At 38.5% G+C, this 19,207-nt stretch overlaps 1 protein-coding gene across 1 annotated transcript in view; it reads left to right on the top strand.

Moving 5' to 3' along the window:
- The window catches only part of LOC126298997 (glyoxylate/hydroxypyruvate reductase A-like), a 108,359-nt gene that overhangs the window by 75,903 nt on the left and 13,249 nt on the right, over positions 1-19,207 (top strand). The window contains exon 6 of the mRNA XM_049990623.1: positions 18,022-18,295. Within this exon, the coding sequence (XP_049846580.1) occupies positions 18,022-18,295 (274 nt within the window). The remainder of the gene's footprint in view (positions 1-18,021; positions 18,296-19,207) is intronic.

The raw sequence follows: 19,207 nt of genomic DNA, 5'->3' as shown, positions 1-19,207 counted from the left end.
TTTACTACCACCGGGAGTCCGCTTCCGTCAAATGCTCCATTCTCTTTCCTTCCACTTTCCTAAAACTTTCTTGACAACTTGGGGTACAGCACCGCTTTGGCTCTGGCCCCGGACCTGCCTGCTCTGTGATTTTTGTCAGTTTCCCAAGGATGGTACCCCTTCTCTTGTTTACCATCGGGCATTTGCTGCTCTATGCGCACAAATGAAGGATACCACATTTATTTACACTGATGGCTCAAAAACATCGTTTGGTGTTGGGAGTGCCTATATTGTTGGGCGACACCCCAAACAGATTTCGGCTTCCCGACTAGTGTTCGGTTTATACTGCGGAGCTTTACGCTGTTCTCCAGGCTGTCCAATACATCTGGCGCCATCAGCGGATACAGTATGTTATCTGCTCAGATTCTCCGAGCTCTCTCCTCAGTCTCCAAGCTCTCTACCCTGTCCACCCTCTGGTCCACCGGATTCAGGACTGCCTCCACTTACTCCACTTGGGGGGCGTCTCTTTTGCGTTCCTCTAGATCCCAGGACATGTTGGTATCTGTGGAAATGAGGTGGCCGATATAGCGGCCAAGGCTGCAGTCTCTCTCCTTCAGCCAGCTATTTGCATGATTCCCTTTGCCGATGTGTTCTATGTCGTCGTGTTGCTCTTTTATGGCATGCACATTGGTCGACACTTCCCAATAATAAATTGCGGGATGTGAAAGCTCTTCCCTGTGCTCGGACCTCTCCCTCCCGAACTTGTAGTCGGGAGGAGGTAATTTTAACTAGACTCCAGATGGGGCACTGCCTTTTTAGCCATCGACATCTTTTAAGAGGCGATCGTCCCCACTCTGTCCCCACTGCTCTCAACTGTGGACGGTGCGACACCTTTTACTTGAGTGCCTCTATTTTACTCCGTTACACGCCCGTCTACAGCTGTCGTCTTATATATCTTCCATTTTAGCAGATGACACGCGGCCAGCCAATTGGATCGCGTTCTCGAGTTCATTAGTGCCAGTGAGACGATGTCAGTCATTTGGCTCTTTTTGGGGACAAACAAACCCCCTTCTATAGTGGTTTTTTAAGCTTTCCTTCTGTTTTTGGTTTCCCCACTTTTTTGAGTTTCGATCCCATTGCTGCTGGTTTCCAATTTCGTTTGTTTACCTTTCCCTAAATCACAGACCGGGCGCAAATGACCGTAGCAGTTTTGCGCCCTCAAACCATAACAAAAAAAAAAAAAACATTTTTGCAGCACTATGTATGAGCACCTCACATTGGTGTTTTAGGACTAGGATTGGTTAGGGAGCCCTCACACATTGGCCTCCCTGTTCCCCAGACTTAAATCCTCCAGAGTTTTGGTTATGAGGACACTAGAAGACATTAGTCTGTGCCACCCCAGTCAATGATGTCCAGACATTATATGATCATATCTTTAGAGCAACGGCGACAACAATGGGATGTTTCAAAGTGTGTGATTCATTATGCCAAAGGGCAGAAGGATGCATTGCTCAGAATGGATGTCATGAATGGACATAAAGTTGAACCTCTCCTGTAAACAAATGTACAGGTTGCAGAAAGGATGCATTTCCAAACTCATGTTTATTGGATTCGCCACCCTCCACCCTTGTTTTGTTGGGTGTTACCATCTCTCAAAATATTAGACACATTTTAACACCCTGATGACATTGTTATCCTAGTCATACATTGAGTATTCTTCCATTCCTCTTGTTCCCTGTTTTCCTTTAATAAGCTACCTGGACAGTTTCCGACTGCCTCCATTGTCCATGTTGCTGCAATACTTCTCACTGAAAAATGGTACATAATTTAATAGAAGACTACTGTTAATTGTGAAGTTTTTTAAGTCTAATTGAAAGAGGAACTTTGAATTATGGTATGTTTTATGTTTATTATATCATAGATCATATGATAGGTTAGAAATGCAAAAGTAGGAGTAATGCATTGCAAAATATCATTCAAAATTTTATTTCACAAGTATCAACAATTAAGACTAGGCTAGGCATCCAGGAAGGAAAGCTGAGACCGTTACTTGTAGTACTGTGAGTTTCAAAGTCTTTGCATCAAATGCCTAGGTTTGATAGGTCTCAACATGAGGAACAACTTTTATTAGAGACAAAATGTTAGCTGTTGCTTCCTGGTGACCCTAAGCATCCTTTTATTGAATTCGCAGCCCTTGAAAGACAAGATTATGCGCCAGACTAGCAGGTTTTACTAACTAGATGTGCTGCATCTGTGTACTACCTACTTATGTAAATTGATAGTGACTGTCAACAAGAAAACCTTAAGAATGAGTGTCTCTTGGCAGAGAAAGATATTTTAGAATCCTGTCCAACCCCTCTCCATGCATACCAGATGACTGAATTATGGGCAACACACTTGCATATGAAGGCCACAGAAGCCCTACTCCCTGCCACCTCTCAGGGGCGTAGGTAATAATAAAAGGTGTCTAGCATCACCAGGAAGCGTCAGTGAGCATTTTGTCTCTATCAAAAGTTGTTCCCCATGTTGTGATCTATAACTACCATAAGTTTTATGTGAAGATTTTGAAATATCCTGAATATAAAGGGCGAACATTAAAAAAACCAACAAACTACAGGGACGGGTGGAAACAGTTGAGGCAGCACAGCTATACTAAAATAAGTACCCTCTCAGACATCAACCAAAGTACACAAGATTTCAAGTCCTTTTTGGGTGTTTGTGTGATCACTGGTCCTACAGACAGATAAATTTGCAGGGAGTTGAAATGTTGTGTGATGTGGTTGGTGTCTGCAATGGTACTTGTTTTAGTATAGTCGTGCTGCCTCTCAGTCATTTTCTTCTTCTTGGCCATACACAAACACCATCTTGACTTCTTCCTGGCATGAACACCAGATCATTCTGCTGCTTACAGTATGTTGTCAGTTGCATTGCCTACAAAACACAAGGAACACACAGCACATAGTCAGAGTAACTTTCATTCGTCAGTGCCATCTACCATGCCAACAATGCATTTCAGGGCACATGTTCATAGGACCTTTTTCCTCCGTTTCCAGTCATGAATCCATCCCTGCAGTTTGTCAGTTGTATTAATGTAAATTGCAGTGTGATAGCATCATCGGACATTCTTCATTAATCATTCACCATTAGAGGGAAAATTTACTGCATCTATTGACTGAATGGTAATACACAAGGTGAGGCAGCTAAGACAGGCCACCCAAAATATATCCAGAATGAATAAATATATAGAGGTGCAGCTTTTGCTAATGTATAGTGGACGATGTGGTGAATTTTCTGACATACACAAGTAATGTTTAATGTAAATATCTCCCACACTATGACATAAGCTTTTTTATTTTAATGGTATTATATATTTTTTCTGTGCATTGGAAAGAGCCTTTGCAGAGGAATGCAGTGACATAACATGAGTAGAAGTTTATCAGGTAGTGTCAAGATAACTGTGCCACAAACCACTGCCCTTCTGTTAGGAGATGAGGTCCCACAAATGTTTTCTCTGTTGTACCAAATGTAAGCAGACATGTAACTTAGGTGTGGTTCACATGTCAATTATTATGACTGTAATATCAAGTGCTCAGGATGTTGACCTCAAGCATCAGTACATGGTGTAAAGTACCTCCAGCCAGATATTAATACATGTTCAATTGCACCTTGGTATATTGCAACACAGGCCTTTGTATATGGCATTTCGTATATTTTGGAGTTGTCAGAATTTCCTTGCAGATCACTTGTTTTAATTTTCCCTACATATAAAGTCTGGCGAGTGTTGACCATTTTGTGTTTCCTGAATGACTGATCCAACAGTCTCCACATGTTCTGTTACGAAGGTATGTAATTATCTGTGTGGAATGGGCCGGATGTCCTTCATGTTGGTACCACATGAATTGCCTTATGTTCAGTGTGATGTTTCCCAATAAGTGCAGTGGCATATCTGTTAGGTCTGTAACTACCCATGGATTGTGTGCTACATTAGATGATGGTGGTAGGTCATCAATGTCGGGATCAGCCCGGACAGTCATCCCTTGGGCATGGGTGAGTTGTAGCTCACTCTGAGATGGCTGGTTCGGCATGCAAAGGCACTAATAAAACATAATTGACAAACAGTAACCACAGACCAACAAGCATTCATTGTTCCCAAGTATACTGTTGTTTTCATTCATGGCTGCCATGATGCGTATCCAGGTATTATGTCCAGGGTTGTAGCAGATGCGACTCTTAAAATGCCTGCACCACACGTTGACTGAATGAGCTCATTATTTAAACACTTTCAGTCAGTGTGGATTTTCAGCTGACCAGTAGTGTATATTGTATTAATTTGGCCATGGTTTCTAAAAGATGCTCCATCTGTTAACAAAATCATGAACGGAAATGCCACATCAGTTTTTGTAGGCACCATTTGGAAAACTGTAACTAATTTTCAAATACATTGCCATTAAGCTATTGTTGAAGTAAAATGTGGCTAGAATGTAATGTGTTGGAATTTAGTATTTGCAGAACCTTTGGCTGATCCCACTCACTCATTCAAACCTGTCTCATTGTGATGTGGGCTGTGTGTAACTGCTGCTAAAGTTTTAGTAGCATTTCTCTCATCAGTTGCTGTTCTTTTGCACACTCATAGTTTTTTGAATCTTTTGAAAATATTTAGAAAGACAGATTATGAGAGCTTGGCATGATAAAGATACCTTTCAGCATATAACCATAATGGTGCTCTAACTGGCAACATTTGCCATAAACAACAACTGTAACCACTTTCAGACTGTTGTATATGTTGTACAAGGCTGAACTGTTTTGTGAACAAGTTGCCGGAACCCTACACCAGCAGAGCATAGGTTGTCCCACAAGTGTGGGACCTCTTCCTCTTATGGCATGAAAGTATCTGTGCTACTGTAATTTTGTTCTGTATGATCCTGTACCACACATTACCGTGTTTACTTGTCTATAAGATGAGGTTGTTCCCAAATTTGTCATTTGAATAATACAGGATCATCTTACATTCATAGATTAAACTATTGTTCCACACATCATTTTTATGTTGTGTAACAGGTTAATCTAGGAGATGTCTTATGTTTACAGATGAAGCTTTGGCAATTGAAGTCTGGCATAGATTTAATTTGAAGAAATTTGGAAGGGTGGGAAGGGGAACAGTTGCACCAACTTGGCTGAGCTCTAGTACAAATGTGAGGAGGATACTGGTGAGTGGGCAGCAGATTTTGACATGCTGCCAACTATGGGAATGTGTACCACATACGTTAACTTCATGTGAACACCTGCCATATTTAAACTGCAATTTATGTGAATCCAGTTGTAGATGGAATTGAAATGACTTTAACATTGGGCAAATGTTCAACAATAATATTCGTTTCTACAGAGAGTAAATTACTGCCAACAAAAATATATTTACACAAAACACTTGAAACATGCAATAACAGATGAAACATGAGCTTCTGTACCAGCACTCAAGTTGCAACTCCTCTACAACGCTGTTGATTTTCAAGGTTGACAACTATGTAAACCTGAAGTATACAGCAGCTTCACTCTGAAAGCTGTGGCTCGTTGTAACACTTTGGCCATGCACCTGAGAGCTGTAGTTGATGTACAGTGTCAGGTACACCTGGCAGAGTTTCTAGACCTCACCCTGCGTCTTTTAAAAATTGTAGCTCTCTTGCTGCAGAAGGCAGCACCTGAGCGAGGCTTCATTTATCAAGTGGTATTGCAACAATTTTATTTATAGGAAAAGAAAGTCTGCTTTTCAGTAAAGAGCACCTTATTTGCATTAAGGGATGCCATGTTTTGTTCAGAGCTGGAATAAGTCTTGCCACAGCACAGTTATTACACAGAAAGATTTCACAGCCAGTCATTTATGTAAATCACTGCCACACAACTCCAGTAATGCTGAGCAATACTTTCTCATAAAAATTCTGAGCAGTAAACTGAGTTATGCAAACTACATCTCATGCCATTAACACTTTTAGTGAAAATAACATATATGACAACAGTTGACTATGTCCATCACAAATGCGACTGTTCATTTTGGCCATTGCAATGCATCACTAATAATGTGCACTCATGATGCAGTTAAAAATTTCAATAAAAATCACTAACATATTTTGTGAACTTATAAACAGGGACTTTACACGTGGGACTGAACTGAGCGATGGTCGCCGTGCAACTCCTCCAGTGAAGACCATAGACAAAGCGCGGGTTATGATGCCCTCACCCCATCACCTAAATGAAATTACACACGATCTAGTTGCCATGTAATGAAACTGAAATATATTAATGTGTTGATAGTGAACAATGCTATCGATAGATTTAAACTCTATATATTGATAGCATTATCAGCTATTGCCCAACCCTTCTCTAGCCAAAACAAACTACTGTACATTGTTAGCCTTACTTGAGCTCAGTTGTTTTGTTAATCAGTTCAGTTATTACTTGCAGTTGAATTTAATGCAAGTGCTGCTGTTTATTGCTTTTGTGCTGTGTGCTGTTGGGATAGTTTCTAATTATGGGTAAGTTTGTAACAAGAACGAATAGTAAACCGATTTTGATTCTTGCACTAGCATTATGGTAAGCTAAAAATATGTATGCACTGCTGTGATAGCCTAATTACCTATCTATAGCAGTTTACTTTTAGCACTGCAATTGTTATTTGGGGACGGGTAGAACATCGGGGTTGCAGTATTTCAGAAGGCAGTGGAGCAGTGAACACAGTAAAAAGTAACATTAACATGTTCAGTACTCCTGTCCCACCAAGTGTGGTAGCTTGGGAAACAGCAGATGGCCGACGCCATGCCTAGCATGTTCTGATTATTGGGGCCGTCTAGTGTACATTATGTTTTGTTTACCGTGTGGGTCGGATTTTCCTCAGTTCGTACCTGGGCACTCTGCAGTGAACTTCAATTGCAATTTAGCTGTTAGTTTATCTTTGTACCATTCTGTCATGAAACTTGTGCAGGTAAGTGCATTTGTTTTCAATTTATTGTTCTTTATCTGTAAAATAATTATTTTTAGATTCATTACACGCAGATTTTATTTTTAGAGGAATGACTCAAAACAGACATAGATGTAAGAGGAAATTACTTCCTGTTGAAGGTAAAATTTGTGTGTAATTACATTGAAAATAATTATTTTTAGATAAAGAATGATATATTGAAAACAAATGTACTTACTTGCACAAGTTTATTTCAGACAATGAAAATTTTGAATAATAATGAACCAGCAACAGTTTTGCAAACTACTTAATTTAAGATCATAGTGATTGTAATTAAACTTTTCCTATGTAACACAGATACTAATTACTGTTCTAATACCAAACTTGGTAGCGTAAATGTGAAGGATATGGGGAAGAGAAATAATGCAGAATCAATCCAGCTGAAACACTTTCAATGTGATGGTACGTTACATCATACCATTACATACAGTTACCAGTACTGCTACAAAAGGGGCTCAGTGTTGCACCCATCAGTGTCCAGAAGAGTCTGAAAGCACAGGATTGCATTCTGCACAGCAGAATGAAGCATATCTGTAGGTATGCTGACTACCTCTTGATACGCTGTGCTTCAGATCAGCACATATGTGAATGTTCCTCTAGTAAACCCTGTCATTCAAGTAGCCCCACAACCAGAAATCACAAGGAGTGATATCAGGTGATCATGCTGACCAAGCATTTGGAAATGATGGGCTGATAATTCACTCGTTTCCAAATGTGTTTTGGAGGAGCAGGTGAACTTCACGAGTGAAATGTGGTGGGGCCCCATCTTCATGTGTCTCTCTCCTGTAGGGCCGATATGACATGTTGGCGAAGCATATCACAGTAAGGCTGGCCAGTCACACTGCACTTCTTTGGTCATTGAGTGCCAACCTGTTCAAAAAAGAATGGGCCAGTGATGAATGTATCTGTGAAGCGACCCCATACGGTGACACATTCATCATACAGAGTAACTTCATGCTCAATGACTGGAGGTGAAGATCCCTACACTTGGCAATCCTGTGTGTTCACCTCACGTGTCAGAGGAAAATGAGCTTCGTCTGTCCATAGGATGGCCAAGGGCCAGTCCTTGTCAACTTCAATCCTTGCGAGAAAGGGGAGAGCGAAGTCAACACATTGTTGTGCATCCTGTGATGGAAGCTGCTGTACGATATGGATCTTGTACATATACCATTTGAGAATGGTTTGAAGCACCTGAACAGTGGGCCACAGCATGGAAATCATGCACATGGACATTAATGCTACCAAGTTTGGTACTTGTATGGTAATCAGTTCCCGTGTTATGACGTGTTATAACAGGGAAAGTTTAATTATAGTAATCCCATATGCTTCCTTACTTTGTAATGACATTAATCGAGATTGATCCATTTCACTCCTATTCAGATCTTGTCTAAATACTACTGTGACAAAACAAGATTATTCAGACTGTCTCTCATAAATATCTATCCTACTAATTTTAGCAAAGTGCAGTCGATTGTTGTCTAGTATCACCACTTTTCATTTCTTGATGCCTTGCTGTCCTTTTTACACTAATAATGTCATATAACTAAAAACGAAAACCAAGTAAGCTTCCACGTTGAAGCACCTTGGTGTCTTTTCTAAAGAAAGGAAGTCTCTTCAAATACAATCTATTAATGTTTCGACAGGTGTCATCTGGAGTGTGGTTCCAATTAAGGGTGAGTTGATACAGGCATTGTTGACATCCTTCCTTGTTAATACTGGCATATTCCAGCAATGTTACCTCCCTCCCTCCCTCCCTCCCTCCCCTTTTCCTAGCAGATGTATCAAACAGGATTACTTTATGCAAAAAGACATTAATTAGTTACAAGCTACTCATCAGGATTTTATCCTTTGTTGAAAATGAGTCTCTCTCTGCTATCCAAGCAAACATCTATTGTCTGCTGTGAGCCACCTCTCTTTTTGTGGAGCTGGTCTTGATGCTAAATTCATTAGCGTCCACATTGTACCTCTGCGCAGCCTCCAATAGCAGAAAAGCTGTTTTAGTTGTACACATTACAAAATTATTACACTTAAAAATATACATATTTTTATACATTTTAGTGCAATCACTACAATGCAGACATTTCTTTATTCTTTCCTTTATTAAAATGTAGATGTCCAGCATTTGAATTGAGAGATTTTGCTGTCCTGCAAGCATTGTTCATTTATTACTCAGCATATGTCATATCTTGTAAAGGACCAGTTGCATCTCTTCTTGACCTGCTTATGTAACTCAAATCGGCACACATTGAGTTTGTCCATGTCAAAAGTATTCTCTCCCAAAAGTAACAGTTCTTTGTTGGTGCTTCATTGCATAGTTTCATGAAATTAAGTACTTACCTTCTTGACTCATAATACCCATTACTACATCTGCAACTTTATTTCTTCATATGATGAATATGACCTTAATCGTTGATAATCTTTTTCTACTTGATACTTGTAGTATACTCTTCTTCATAATTAATTATTGGGAGAATCATTGTTCACTTAATGTATTCTCTTTACTTCAATACTTCCAATGGTGGAATTACTCCTCAGCTACTGAATAACCTCCGAATAAAATTTGTATTGTAATGTAGTACACTGATTTTCACATACGTTCTTTAATCTCCTCCATCTCTTTAATAATGAGATCTGTTTGCTCATGCTGGTTACCTGTTCAATTCCATAATGTACCTTTTCTTTGTTGTGAGATCTTGTAACTTATTTTTTTGCCCATTTTATCATGCCCATCAATTCTGTCTGCAAGATGTATTTATTCTAGATGTATTTGTTCTTTTTTCTCTAGTCTTTGTCTGTAAACTTGTTATAATATTAACCACAATTAGTTGGTATTTTGTTAACAGTGATTACTCATTTAGTTGATATCCATACTGCCCATCCTATGAATTGTTCTCTGCACCTCCTCTACTTACCTACATACTGGACCTCTAACATTTTGGCCAATCAGGGGCCAGGGAAATCCTCACTTCTTTATAAGGATCACCTTCACGCAGCCAATAGGTAGTAAACATGCTGTCTTCAGTAGAATGTAATGCCTTAACTCACCACCAAGATGCGTCAACCTTGCAGTAGGCTCGTCAACAGTAGGGCTTGCTACATATTGCACAGTATTACAATTAGAGTGATACTAATTTGCCATAAATGTTAAAAGTGGTAAGACTTTTGCTGAGTCAGCTGTAGGGAGCTGGAGAGAACAACATATTGTTGTCATTCAGTTTGAAACTTTCTGGCAGATTAAAACTGTGTGCTGGACCGAGACTTGAACTAGGGACCTTTGCCTTTTGTGGGCAACTGCTCTACCAACTGAGCTACCCAAGCACGACTTACGCCCCGTCCTCATAGCTTTACTTCTGCCAGCACCTCATCTCCTACCTTCCAAACTTTACAGAACCTCTCCTGCGAACCTTGCAGAACTAGCACTCCTGAAAGAAAGGATATTGCGGAGTCATGGCTTAGCCACAGCCTGGGGGATGTTTCCAAAATGAGATTTTCACTCTGCAGCGGAGTGTGCGCTGATATGAAACTTAATGGCAAATTAAAACTGTGTGCCGGACTGAGACTCGGACTTGGTGTGTCGTTGTGATGAAACGTTGCTATCAAGTAACACCTTCAGCTCAGTGTTATCTTGTTTGTTGCTAAGGTCAAAAACACAATTTGCACTCTTACTGATACTGGACTTCAGTCTCCATTTTTTGAAATATGAATCAATGGTTACTAAGTCCTCTGTTAGTGTTCTTTCACCCAAGCAAACCTGAAAGTATCATTAGCTTATCGTGTTAATAAGAAATGCAGCTGTTTGGCATTTAATTATTTTCAGTAATTTATAAATCATAGCTTCTGTCAATACAGTGTCATATGCTGATGTAAGATCAATAAAGGCCATAGATGTTTTTAGTTTCTCATGGAAACCAGCCTCTGTGAAAGTTGTCAGAGCTAGTACCCCGTCAGTGCAGCTTTGATGAAGCCTAAATCCCGCTTGTTCTATTGGAATGTATTCTAAAATACACCCACTAATTCTACTGTAAAAAGGCCTCTCTAAGAACATATATGTGCTACTAAGCAGGGAAATAGGCCAAAAAGCTATGGAGGATTTTCAGTGATTTTTTTATGTTTTAAGATTGGCACAATTTTTGTATTTTTTAGTTCCTTGGGAAGCATTCCCATCTTTAAAGTAATGGAGAAAAAGCGAGTCAGCCAGTGTTCGGCGTTTTCCCCAAGATGGAATAGAAATTCTTGATGCATATTATCAGATCCCAGAGCCATATCACTTTTAACCTCTGCTATAGCTACCTTTATTTCATCTAGGTTGAATGGAGAAGAGAATTTTGAATTGCTTGGAGATTGAATTTATAGATTTGTTAGCTCTTTTTTAATCCTGGAGGCACACTATTTGTCTCTGGATGACCTAGACATTTTTAATATATGGTTAGCAATATAACTTGCTGAAATACCAGTCTTCTTATCAGTTTTATTATAGGAGCCACCAAACTTACAGAGGAAGGACTGAGCCTTCCTACTTGAATGGTTGAAATTCTAGTTTCCCAATGTCCCCGACCAGCACACCTTCCTTGCATTATCAAGACGAAGTAGTTAATCTCCAATGTCACTATCTCCACTTCTGTTAAATTGTTCATATAAGTGTTCACATCTCTCATCTCATCATGGAATATATTCTCTTCTGTATCCATGAGGAAAAGCAGATGCAATAACAGCTCCAACAAAATGTCTGTAGTTCTGATGAAATGAAATAAATATACTTTTTCAGGTGGTCCGAGAAAGCCTACCAGTTTGCCTTTCTGAAATGTCATTTAGGTTGTGGCACTGATTGACTATAGTTCAATTCTTTTATCTCCCAGCCTAGGAGATTGCTGCATTGCCAGTTGCACGTGCCAAGCAAACTTATGTTTAGGGGGAGCATGCAGTTTATGAAGTAAAGCCACCATGGCCGCATTAACCCTTTCGCTACTACAGAGACGTGCTCCCTGCATTCTGCACTGTGTGCGATTTTGTCATCACTGCACTGCTCGCCTGTGCACACACATGATGTTCCGACTGCTTTGACATGCTTACAATTCGATTTCACAAAAACTATTTGGTCCAAAAATTTGATTTTTACACATCTTCTTGACTGGTACCTTCCTTCCCATAAGTGACTTAATTTTATTTCGATGTTCGACGCAGTTATTGTGCAGCATTAAATGTAGTAAACCATTGCACAAAATTTTGAAGAGTTTGCAGAGATAAAAGTTCGTAGCGTATACTTTCCGTATGGTCGATTTTAGTCGCCACTAGAAATTTCAAAAAAATTATATTCAAACGAATAAAATTTGTGAAGTAAGACACTTCGATATTGTTTTTAAATAAAGAAAATATTAAGCACCGAACAAGGTTTGAATTCAGAACCTTTCGCTCAGCAGCCAAACACTTAAACCATTATGCTAATGCAACTCATCATCCAACAGACTCCCTGGAGGATGCAAAATACCGACAAACACTGTTGGTATGACTATGAATTACTCACGTTTCGTTGAAGTACAATAGGAAATAAAAAATTACCGCTGTTCTTTACTGCGAAAAAGCGGTTAGTGAGAATGATACAAACACCTCTCCTTGATATAGCCTGAATTAGAAGGCTTATTGCTTGTTTGGTTTAATTAATTAATTAATAGAATTATGAAGCAATTGGTATAAATAATGCTTTTTCCAAACTTTCTATAAAAGAAATTCTGCTATCAAGACATTGTTTTTGTTCAATTACTTAATTTATGACTGACCCTTTCTAAAACTGGAGACACTCGCCCGTGCTCTGCACTGCAGTCGAGCTCTGCCAACGTCGTTCTCTGTTCGTTGGATGACTGTGTTTTGTGACGCCAGATGCACAGAATGAACCTAAGCTCGGACGCCACCATAAATGACGCGCACTTTGGTGGGAAGATAAGCCAGTATTGAGAATATCAGGTCTTTGTTGGCTATGTGGGAAGTCTGACAAGACTTTTCTTGATGTAGGAATTGGTTGGTCTGTATCACACGGGAGATAATACAGAGGTCTGGGTTATGCAGTTGATTAAAATGTATCCAAATCCTTGGCATTAAAAACTAGGTAAAGGTTGTTATTTTCAGCCCAGTCAACAGTTGCGTTACCACATTTGTTGTTCTGTGCATACTTCCACTGCTCATGGTGGCTGTTAAAATCACAAGCATATATTGGTGGGTGGACAGTAATTGTTGGAACATTTGGTGGCCACTGTACATCAGGTGGTTTGTAGATAATAAGTATAGCGAGCTCTTTAAGCTTTATTGAAACATTATGAATTTCATCAGCTGCATTTGCCGAGGTTGGGTGTGCATGATCAGTGTTAGCTGTAAGGTAAGTAGCAACACCATCAATGTAGTGGTAAGTTAATCCAGTAAGCTCCAAGCCATATTCCTTCCATGTTTACGAAGATCACATTTGCTTGATGCATGGATTTCCTGGATTAAAACCATGTCAATATTATTACTTAAAATAAATTTTTACAATTAATCACTTCTAGCTCAGCTAATTCATTCTATGTTTAATTGGCAAGCAAGAACTGAAGGTCTCAGTTTTTTAGCCATCTGGTCCTGAGAAGTGCACTTTGCTAGTGTTTGCCTAAGTTAGTCCGCATGCTTGTGGTTCTAGTACCCCTCGCCACGGAAGTCGAACCCGTGCCAGAACAAATGTACGTGGTCAGCCCATAGAGGTCTCTGCGTCCGCGGCGGCTATTCCGCACAGCGGCTCTCGCGCAGCGAGGGTGCCACCACTACGCCACGTGCAGACAGCAGCCAATAGCCGCTCCTTCCGGTTTCGTATATAAGGACCCACTCTGCCCTAGTCCAGTCAGTCTGGTACTCGCTCTGGATTGCATTTCGATCTCGGCGGTACTGCATTCTGGTCGTTGCTCGTTGTTGGCATTGCCTGGTTCTGGTTCCGAGTGGATTTACTGTTGGTGTTTGGTGTTGTGGTTTCTACAAGCCTCCGTTGTTTATCTCTCCTTGTTGGGTCGGTCGTGGTCGGTCGTCCGAGTGTTCACCTGGTGGTGCGTGCTCCACCGCCGGCAGCTCCTTTCTGCAGCCCAAGGCGTTCCCGCAGTTGGTTTTGGTTACTACAGTGGTCATAAAATCCAAAGGTGATCTGGCTGCTAAGTTACTCTAGCTCATTTAGCGTACCCAAAGTGAATGTGCAGTATTTTACTGCAGACGCAAGCTAGATTTACACCCCAATAAGAAAAGAGATAGCTGATGATAGATTGGTTGAAAGTTATTTGGAGCAGAATACCAGGATCTTTGCTTAACAGAAGGAAAATGCTGGCTGTGGATCCTTTCAGGACACCCCTCACCCAAGAAGCTCAAGCTATGATATCAAAGATAAGATGATGATTCTAGGTGGCATGACTTCAGAACATCAAGTAATAGATGTTGTCATAAATAGACCTTTCAAAGCTCACCTCTGACAGCTTTACAGCGAGTGGCTTCATCAAAGAGACCTTGCCCTCATTCTGTGGGGAAAGTTGAAGAAACCTTCAATATCTATGCAGGGCCAATGGATAGTTGCTGCCTAGCCAGGATCTCAACTAAATCTATAATGAAAGAGCTAAAAATGTTATTTTTTGACAGTTGTAAAATAAGAGATCATTCCAGTGATGCTCTGCAAAAGTAAACTATATCTTAGGTAGTCCAAGGTGTTTTTTGTCAAAGGCACTGTACATTATGTAGATGTGCAATCTTAACATTGTGTGTCGTTTTTTGTTTATTGTTTTGTGTTCATCCCATTTCTCATTCTATTATGTCAGTAAAGTTTTCCTGATAATTTTTATGTTTGAGGTTCTTCTGTTTGTGTAGGATGTCATTTCGAGATCTATTTGTGTGTGCATATATTACCAGTTCTTCCAAATTGTTCATGGTTTGATCTTTTGGTACCCCATTTTTATAGCGATTTGGATTATGTTTGCTCTATGATTTTTATTTTTCAGGTGTGGCTAAAAACTTGATGGGTTGTTTCACACTCTCTAGTATGCTCTGTAAATCTGATACTAAAACTTTGTCCTGTTTGTCTAATGTACATAAGACTATTGCAGTCACTGCAGGAAATCTTGTATACCCCTGGATTAGAACAGATAGGGATGTCACTTTTTCCTGGTCACAACTTTGTTTGTAAATTATTGTGAATGTGAAATGCTAGTTGCATTTATGTTTATTTTAGCAAGTTGTTTATTTTGTGTGATATGTTACCTCTCTATGTTGCCAGTACATATGTCAGTTTGGCTTTAGTTTTGTCTTCTCTTTTCAGTGTTATGTCTTTATGTATGTTTTCTGCTTTAGGTTTGATCTTTGTTAATTTTGATTACTATATGTGCGTTGAAATTATTTCTGTGTGCTATGTATTTTAGTGTTGTAATTTCATTTTTTATTGCTTGTTCTTCCAGTGGTAAATTGATGATTCTATTGAATATCAATTCAAAGTATGCATATTTATGTGACTTTGGGTGGCATGAATTTTTATTGATGATGGTGTTGGCTGTAGTTGTAGGTTTTCTGTAAATTTCAAATTTGTGTTGGTTACTATCATTTTTTTTTTTAGATCCAAGAAATTGATGGATTTCTAGTTTTCTGTTTCTATTGTGAATTTTAGTTCTGTTTAATTGCTGATGAATTGTCATCTCCATTTATTAGTAGTAATGTATTGCCTATATACCAAAAGTAGTAGATAATTATGTTGAAAAACTGGAGAATTGGAGGCAAAACATTTTTCCTCTTGTGCCTTGTAAAATATATTTCTGACGGTACCTGCTAATGCAATTTCCCATTTTTATCCCATCTTTGTGTGTGTATTTTTTTATCAAATTCAAAACAATTTGTGGTAGAGTAAGCTGCAGTAACTTTATGATTTCTTAAGTTTCAACAGGGGTTGTCTTTCTTTATCTGAGAAGGTTGTCTTTTATTATTTCAGTTGTCTCAACTACTGGTATGTTTGTATATAAATTTCTTATATCAAAAGAGATGAACTTGCCTGCTTGGAGGATTTATGTGAGATTTTTCTTATGGGCTAGTGTTCATGAGCTTTCTATTAAGTCTTTTCGTTTGCATGTGTACAATTTCTTAATAATATGTTCAGCTTTTTACTTAGTTTATCTGTTGGGCTGTCTGTACCATTTATTACTGGACAGTTTAGGATGTGGTCTTTTGTGTTTTTTCGGTTGTGGTGTGCATAGATTTATGACAGTGCATGATTTCTTTTCTTACTCGGTGAAAATGCATTAAAATTTTTTATTGTTTTACTGGTTTGAGCATTATATTTGTTGGATGGGTTATGTTGTGTTTGTGTGATTATGTTACTCTGGAAAAAGTTTTGCAGTTTAACAGTGTAGTCATTTTGTGTTATTAATTTGGTATTTGTGCCGTGTAATTCAGTGTCATTTTATTTTGCTTTTTCCTGTTTTTACACCTGTGATTTTTGTTGTTTCTGTGGTTAGCTCATTTTGTTCGCATTTGGGTAGTTTCGCCATATAAGTAGCTACCAGGTGTTTTATAAATGTGTTGTGAAATAATGGTTCATGGTATATTTTAGGCATTTATTTAGTAAATCTGCTTCTTCAGTTGTGAACAATATATTGGTAATAAGATTTTTTTACTCTTGTGGAATTGAAATGGTGAAACAATCTCTGGTTTCTGTTTTTGAGTGCAGTGTTGGTTCTTTCATAAAGTTTTCAACTTTGTTTTTGTGAGTTCTAGATATGTATTGACTGGTATGCCAAATATATATCTATGAATATATTAGCATAGTAACACATTTAAAAAGTTAAATTTTGCCTTTAGATGAGTTGTAAATAGATCTTGATTAAGTTTGTTTTTACGATTTAGTTTTTCAGTAATTTCTTGTTTTGTCCAGATCTTAGCTTCAGTTCGTCTTTGCAGGTAACAAGGTTAGATTTTGCTTTCATGAAGCAGTAAGAGACTGTGTTTTACCAAATGAGATCTTCAGCTTGGTGTGTCAGTGGGATGATTGCCTCAATGCTCATGGTGATTTTCCCCGTTTGGCATACAGATTCCGAAATTCTGGACTGTACGACCTTCAAACAGAAACTTCTTGATTGCCCCCTTATAACAATGTGTTTTTTAGCTGGTCTATTTTGGCTAAATGGCTTGGTTTTTTTTATTTGGTTTTACTGTTTAGATAAGAAAAAAAAGAACTATTACAGATCGTATTCAGTTTTTTTAGAAATCTTATCATGTTTAAGCTCAGAGAAACGTCTTGCAGATTCATCACATCCAGATAATGCACAGTAATTCTGAAAAAATAGCTTCTTCATAAATATTAAAAAGTGTTGCATATTCAACGCTATGGATGTCTCAAAAGATGACATATATAGGAGGGGTGCCAGGAAAGAAGAAATGGCAATAGGCTTGCAAATGAAGATGATGATAAACGTGTTGGTGATGGTGATTAAAAACAGTAATACCACAAACTATTCACTTAGTTAGTAATGAACTAATTAATGTAAACCACTCATTTTTGTTTATTTTACTTCTCCTTGGAATACCAAAATGTAGACAATCTAAAATGGCTTAAGTTAGAATCGATATAATGATAACTTTAGAGACACATGATGTAGTTCAATGAAACAGTTTTTAATTTTGATTGGTCAGACAGTTAAAAAAATTCTCAAGGAGTCTCATCGAAAAGAGATTGTCTTATAGTCGTGTACACACGGTATGGTACTGCGATTCTCTTCAAAGATTCTTTCCAATGCCAGTTTAAAAAATGGTACTGTAATGCAACAGTTATAAACATTAAAAGTGACCTGCATATGTCAAAAAATTTGCTGTATTGTGTGCTATAACTTACTGAAATCTGCACCTTGATATATTTGCTTGTTGTGGTTGTATTTGAGATGGCCTACCTTAGCTGTGTGTTCTTGTATAATTGTATGTAGATCATTATGCACTGACTTGTTTTGAATTAATTTTTAGCATTTCAGTGTTACAGTTTGATCACAAAAAATTACAATTTTCAGAAAAGTGGAAGATTTACCGGAGTTTTTGCAGAAGTGTGACTATGTCATAAATGTATTACCTTCCACACCTCAGACTACGGGACTTCTTAATGCAGATTTATTGAAGAACTGTGCTTCAAAGGAAACTGTTTTTATCAATATTGGAAGAGCATCAGTGGTGAAAGAAGAGGATCTGATAACAGCATTAGAAAATAAGTGGCTGTCAGCAGCGATCCTTGATGTCTTTGAGAAAGAGCCATTGCCACCAGATAATCCACTTTGGAAAATGCCACAGGTATAATTCAGCTACTAACATTTTTATCAGAGGTGTGTGTGTGTGTGTGTGTGTGTGTGTGTGTGTGTGTGTGTGTGTGTGTGTGTGTGTGTGTGTGTGTGTGTGTGTGTGCGCGCGCGCGCGCGCATTTTATTGTTCAAACACATAAATAACAGTTTTAAAGATACTTCAAATAACTTATTATTATGAATTGATTTTTGTGTAATCGTTGGAAACTGTTTTTACCCAAGTAGTATTTTCAGAATTGGAGCTGATATTAGGCTATCAGCATTTTTCATCTACCTTTGCAGAGGCAGTTTATGATGGTTTGCCTGCTTATTTTCTTCGTTTGTTGTCCTTAGTGTTGATGTACTGCATTGCTATATTGGCTGAAAAATGAGGGGTGGAAGTGAAACACGGACTTCTTTAAATGATGTAGCCAGCAGGTGCACATTTGCATGTCACAATTTTTTACTTTCACTGTTCAAACACCCCCTCCATGTAGTACACATTTAATATGGCCAGTGGGCTATTGTTTAACTTTCGATAAGCCCTATTAATAGTCTGCAGGAAAATATCCACATACTGCTATAATAGTTTCCTGCTGAACATCTACGCATAGTAAAAGACTAACCACAGTGTTCACATTTCTTGAAGAATAAAAGTGGTACATATGGAAACAGACAATGTAATTGTTTTAACACACGGCCTAATTGTGTTACACTTATTTCACAGTTAAGTTGATGCATTGTTGTTGATCTAACCAACACAGGTTTCTTGCCTGAAACTTGGCCTTGGACTGACTGTCTCGAGACCAAAAATTGGGACCTTATATATCCTCACAATAATAGGTACTGAAACGACACATTGTTTGATGTTTACTTTACAGAAATTATGATTAAAATTTAACTCATTCAATTAACTGTACACATC

The sequence above is a fragment of the Schistocerca gregaria genome, chromosome X, assembly GCF_023897955.1.
Source record: "Schistocerca gregaria isolate iqSchGreg1 chromosome X, iqSchGreg1.2, whole genome shotgun sequence".
Taxonomy (NCBI): domain Eukaryota; kingdom Metazoa; phylum Arthropoda; class Insecta; order Orthoptera; family Acrididae; genus Schistocerca; species Schistocerca gregaria.
The sequence above is the reverse complement of the archived record's forward strand: the minus strand, read 5'-3'. Positions and strand labels throughout refer to the sequence as shown.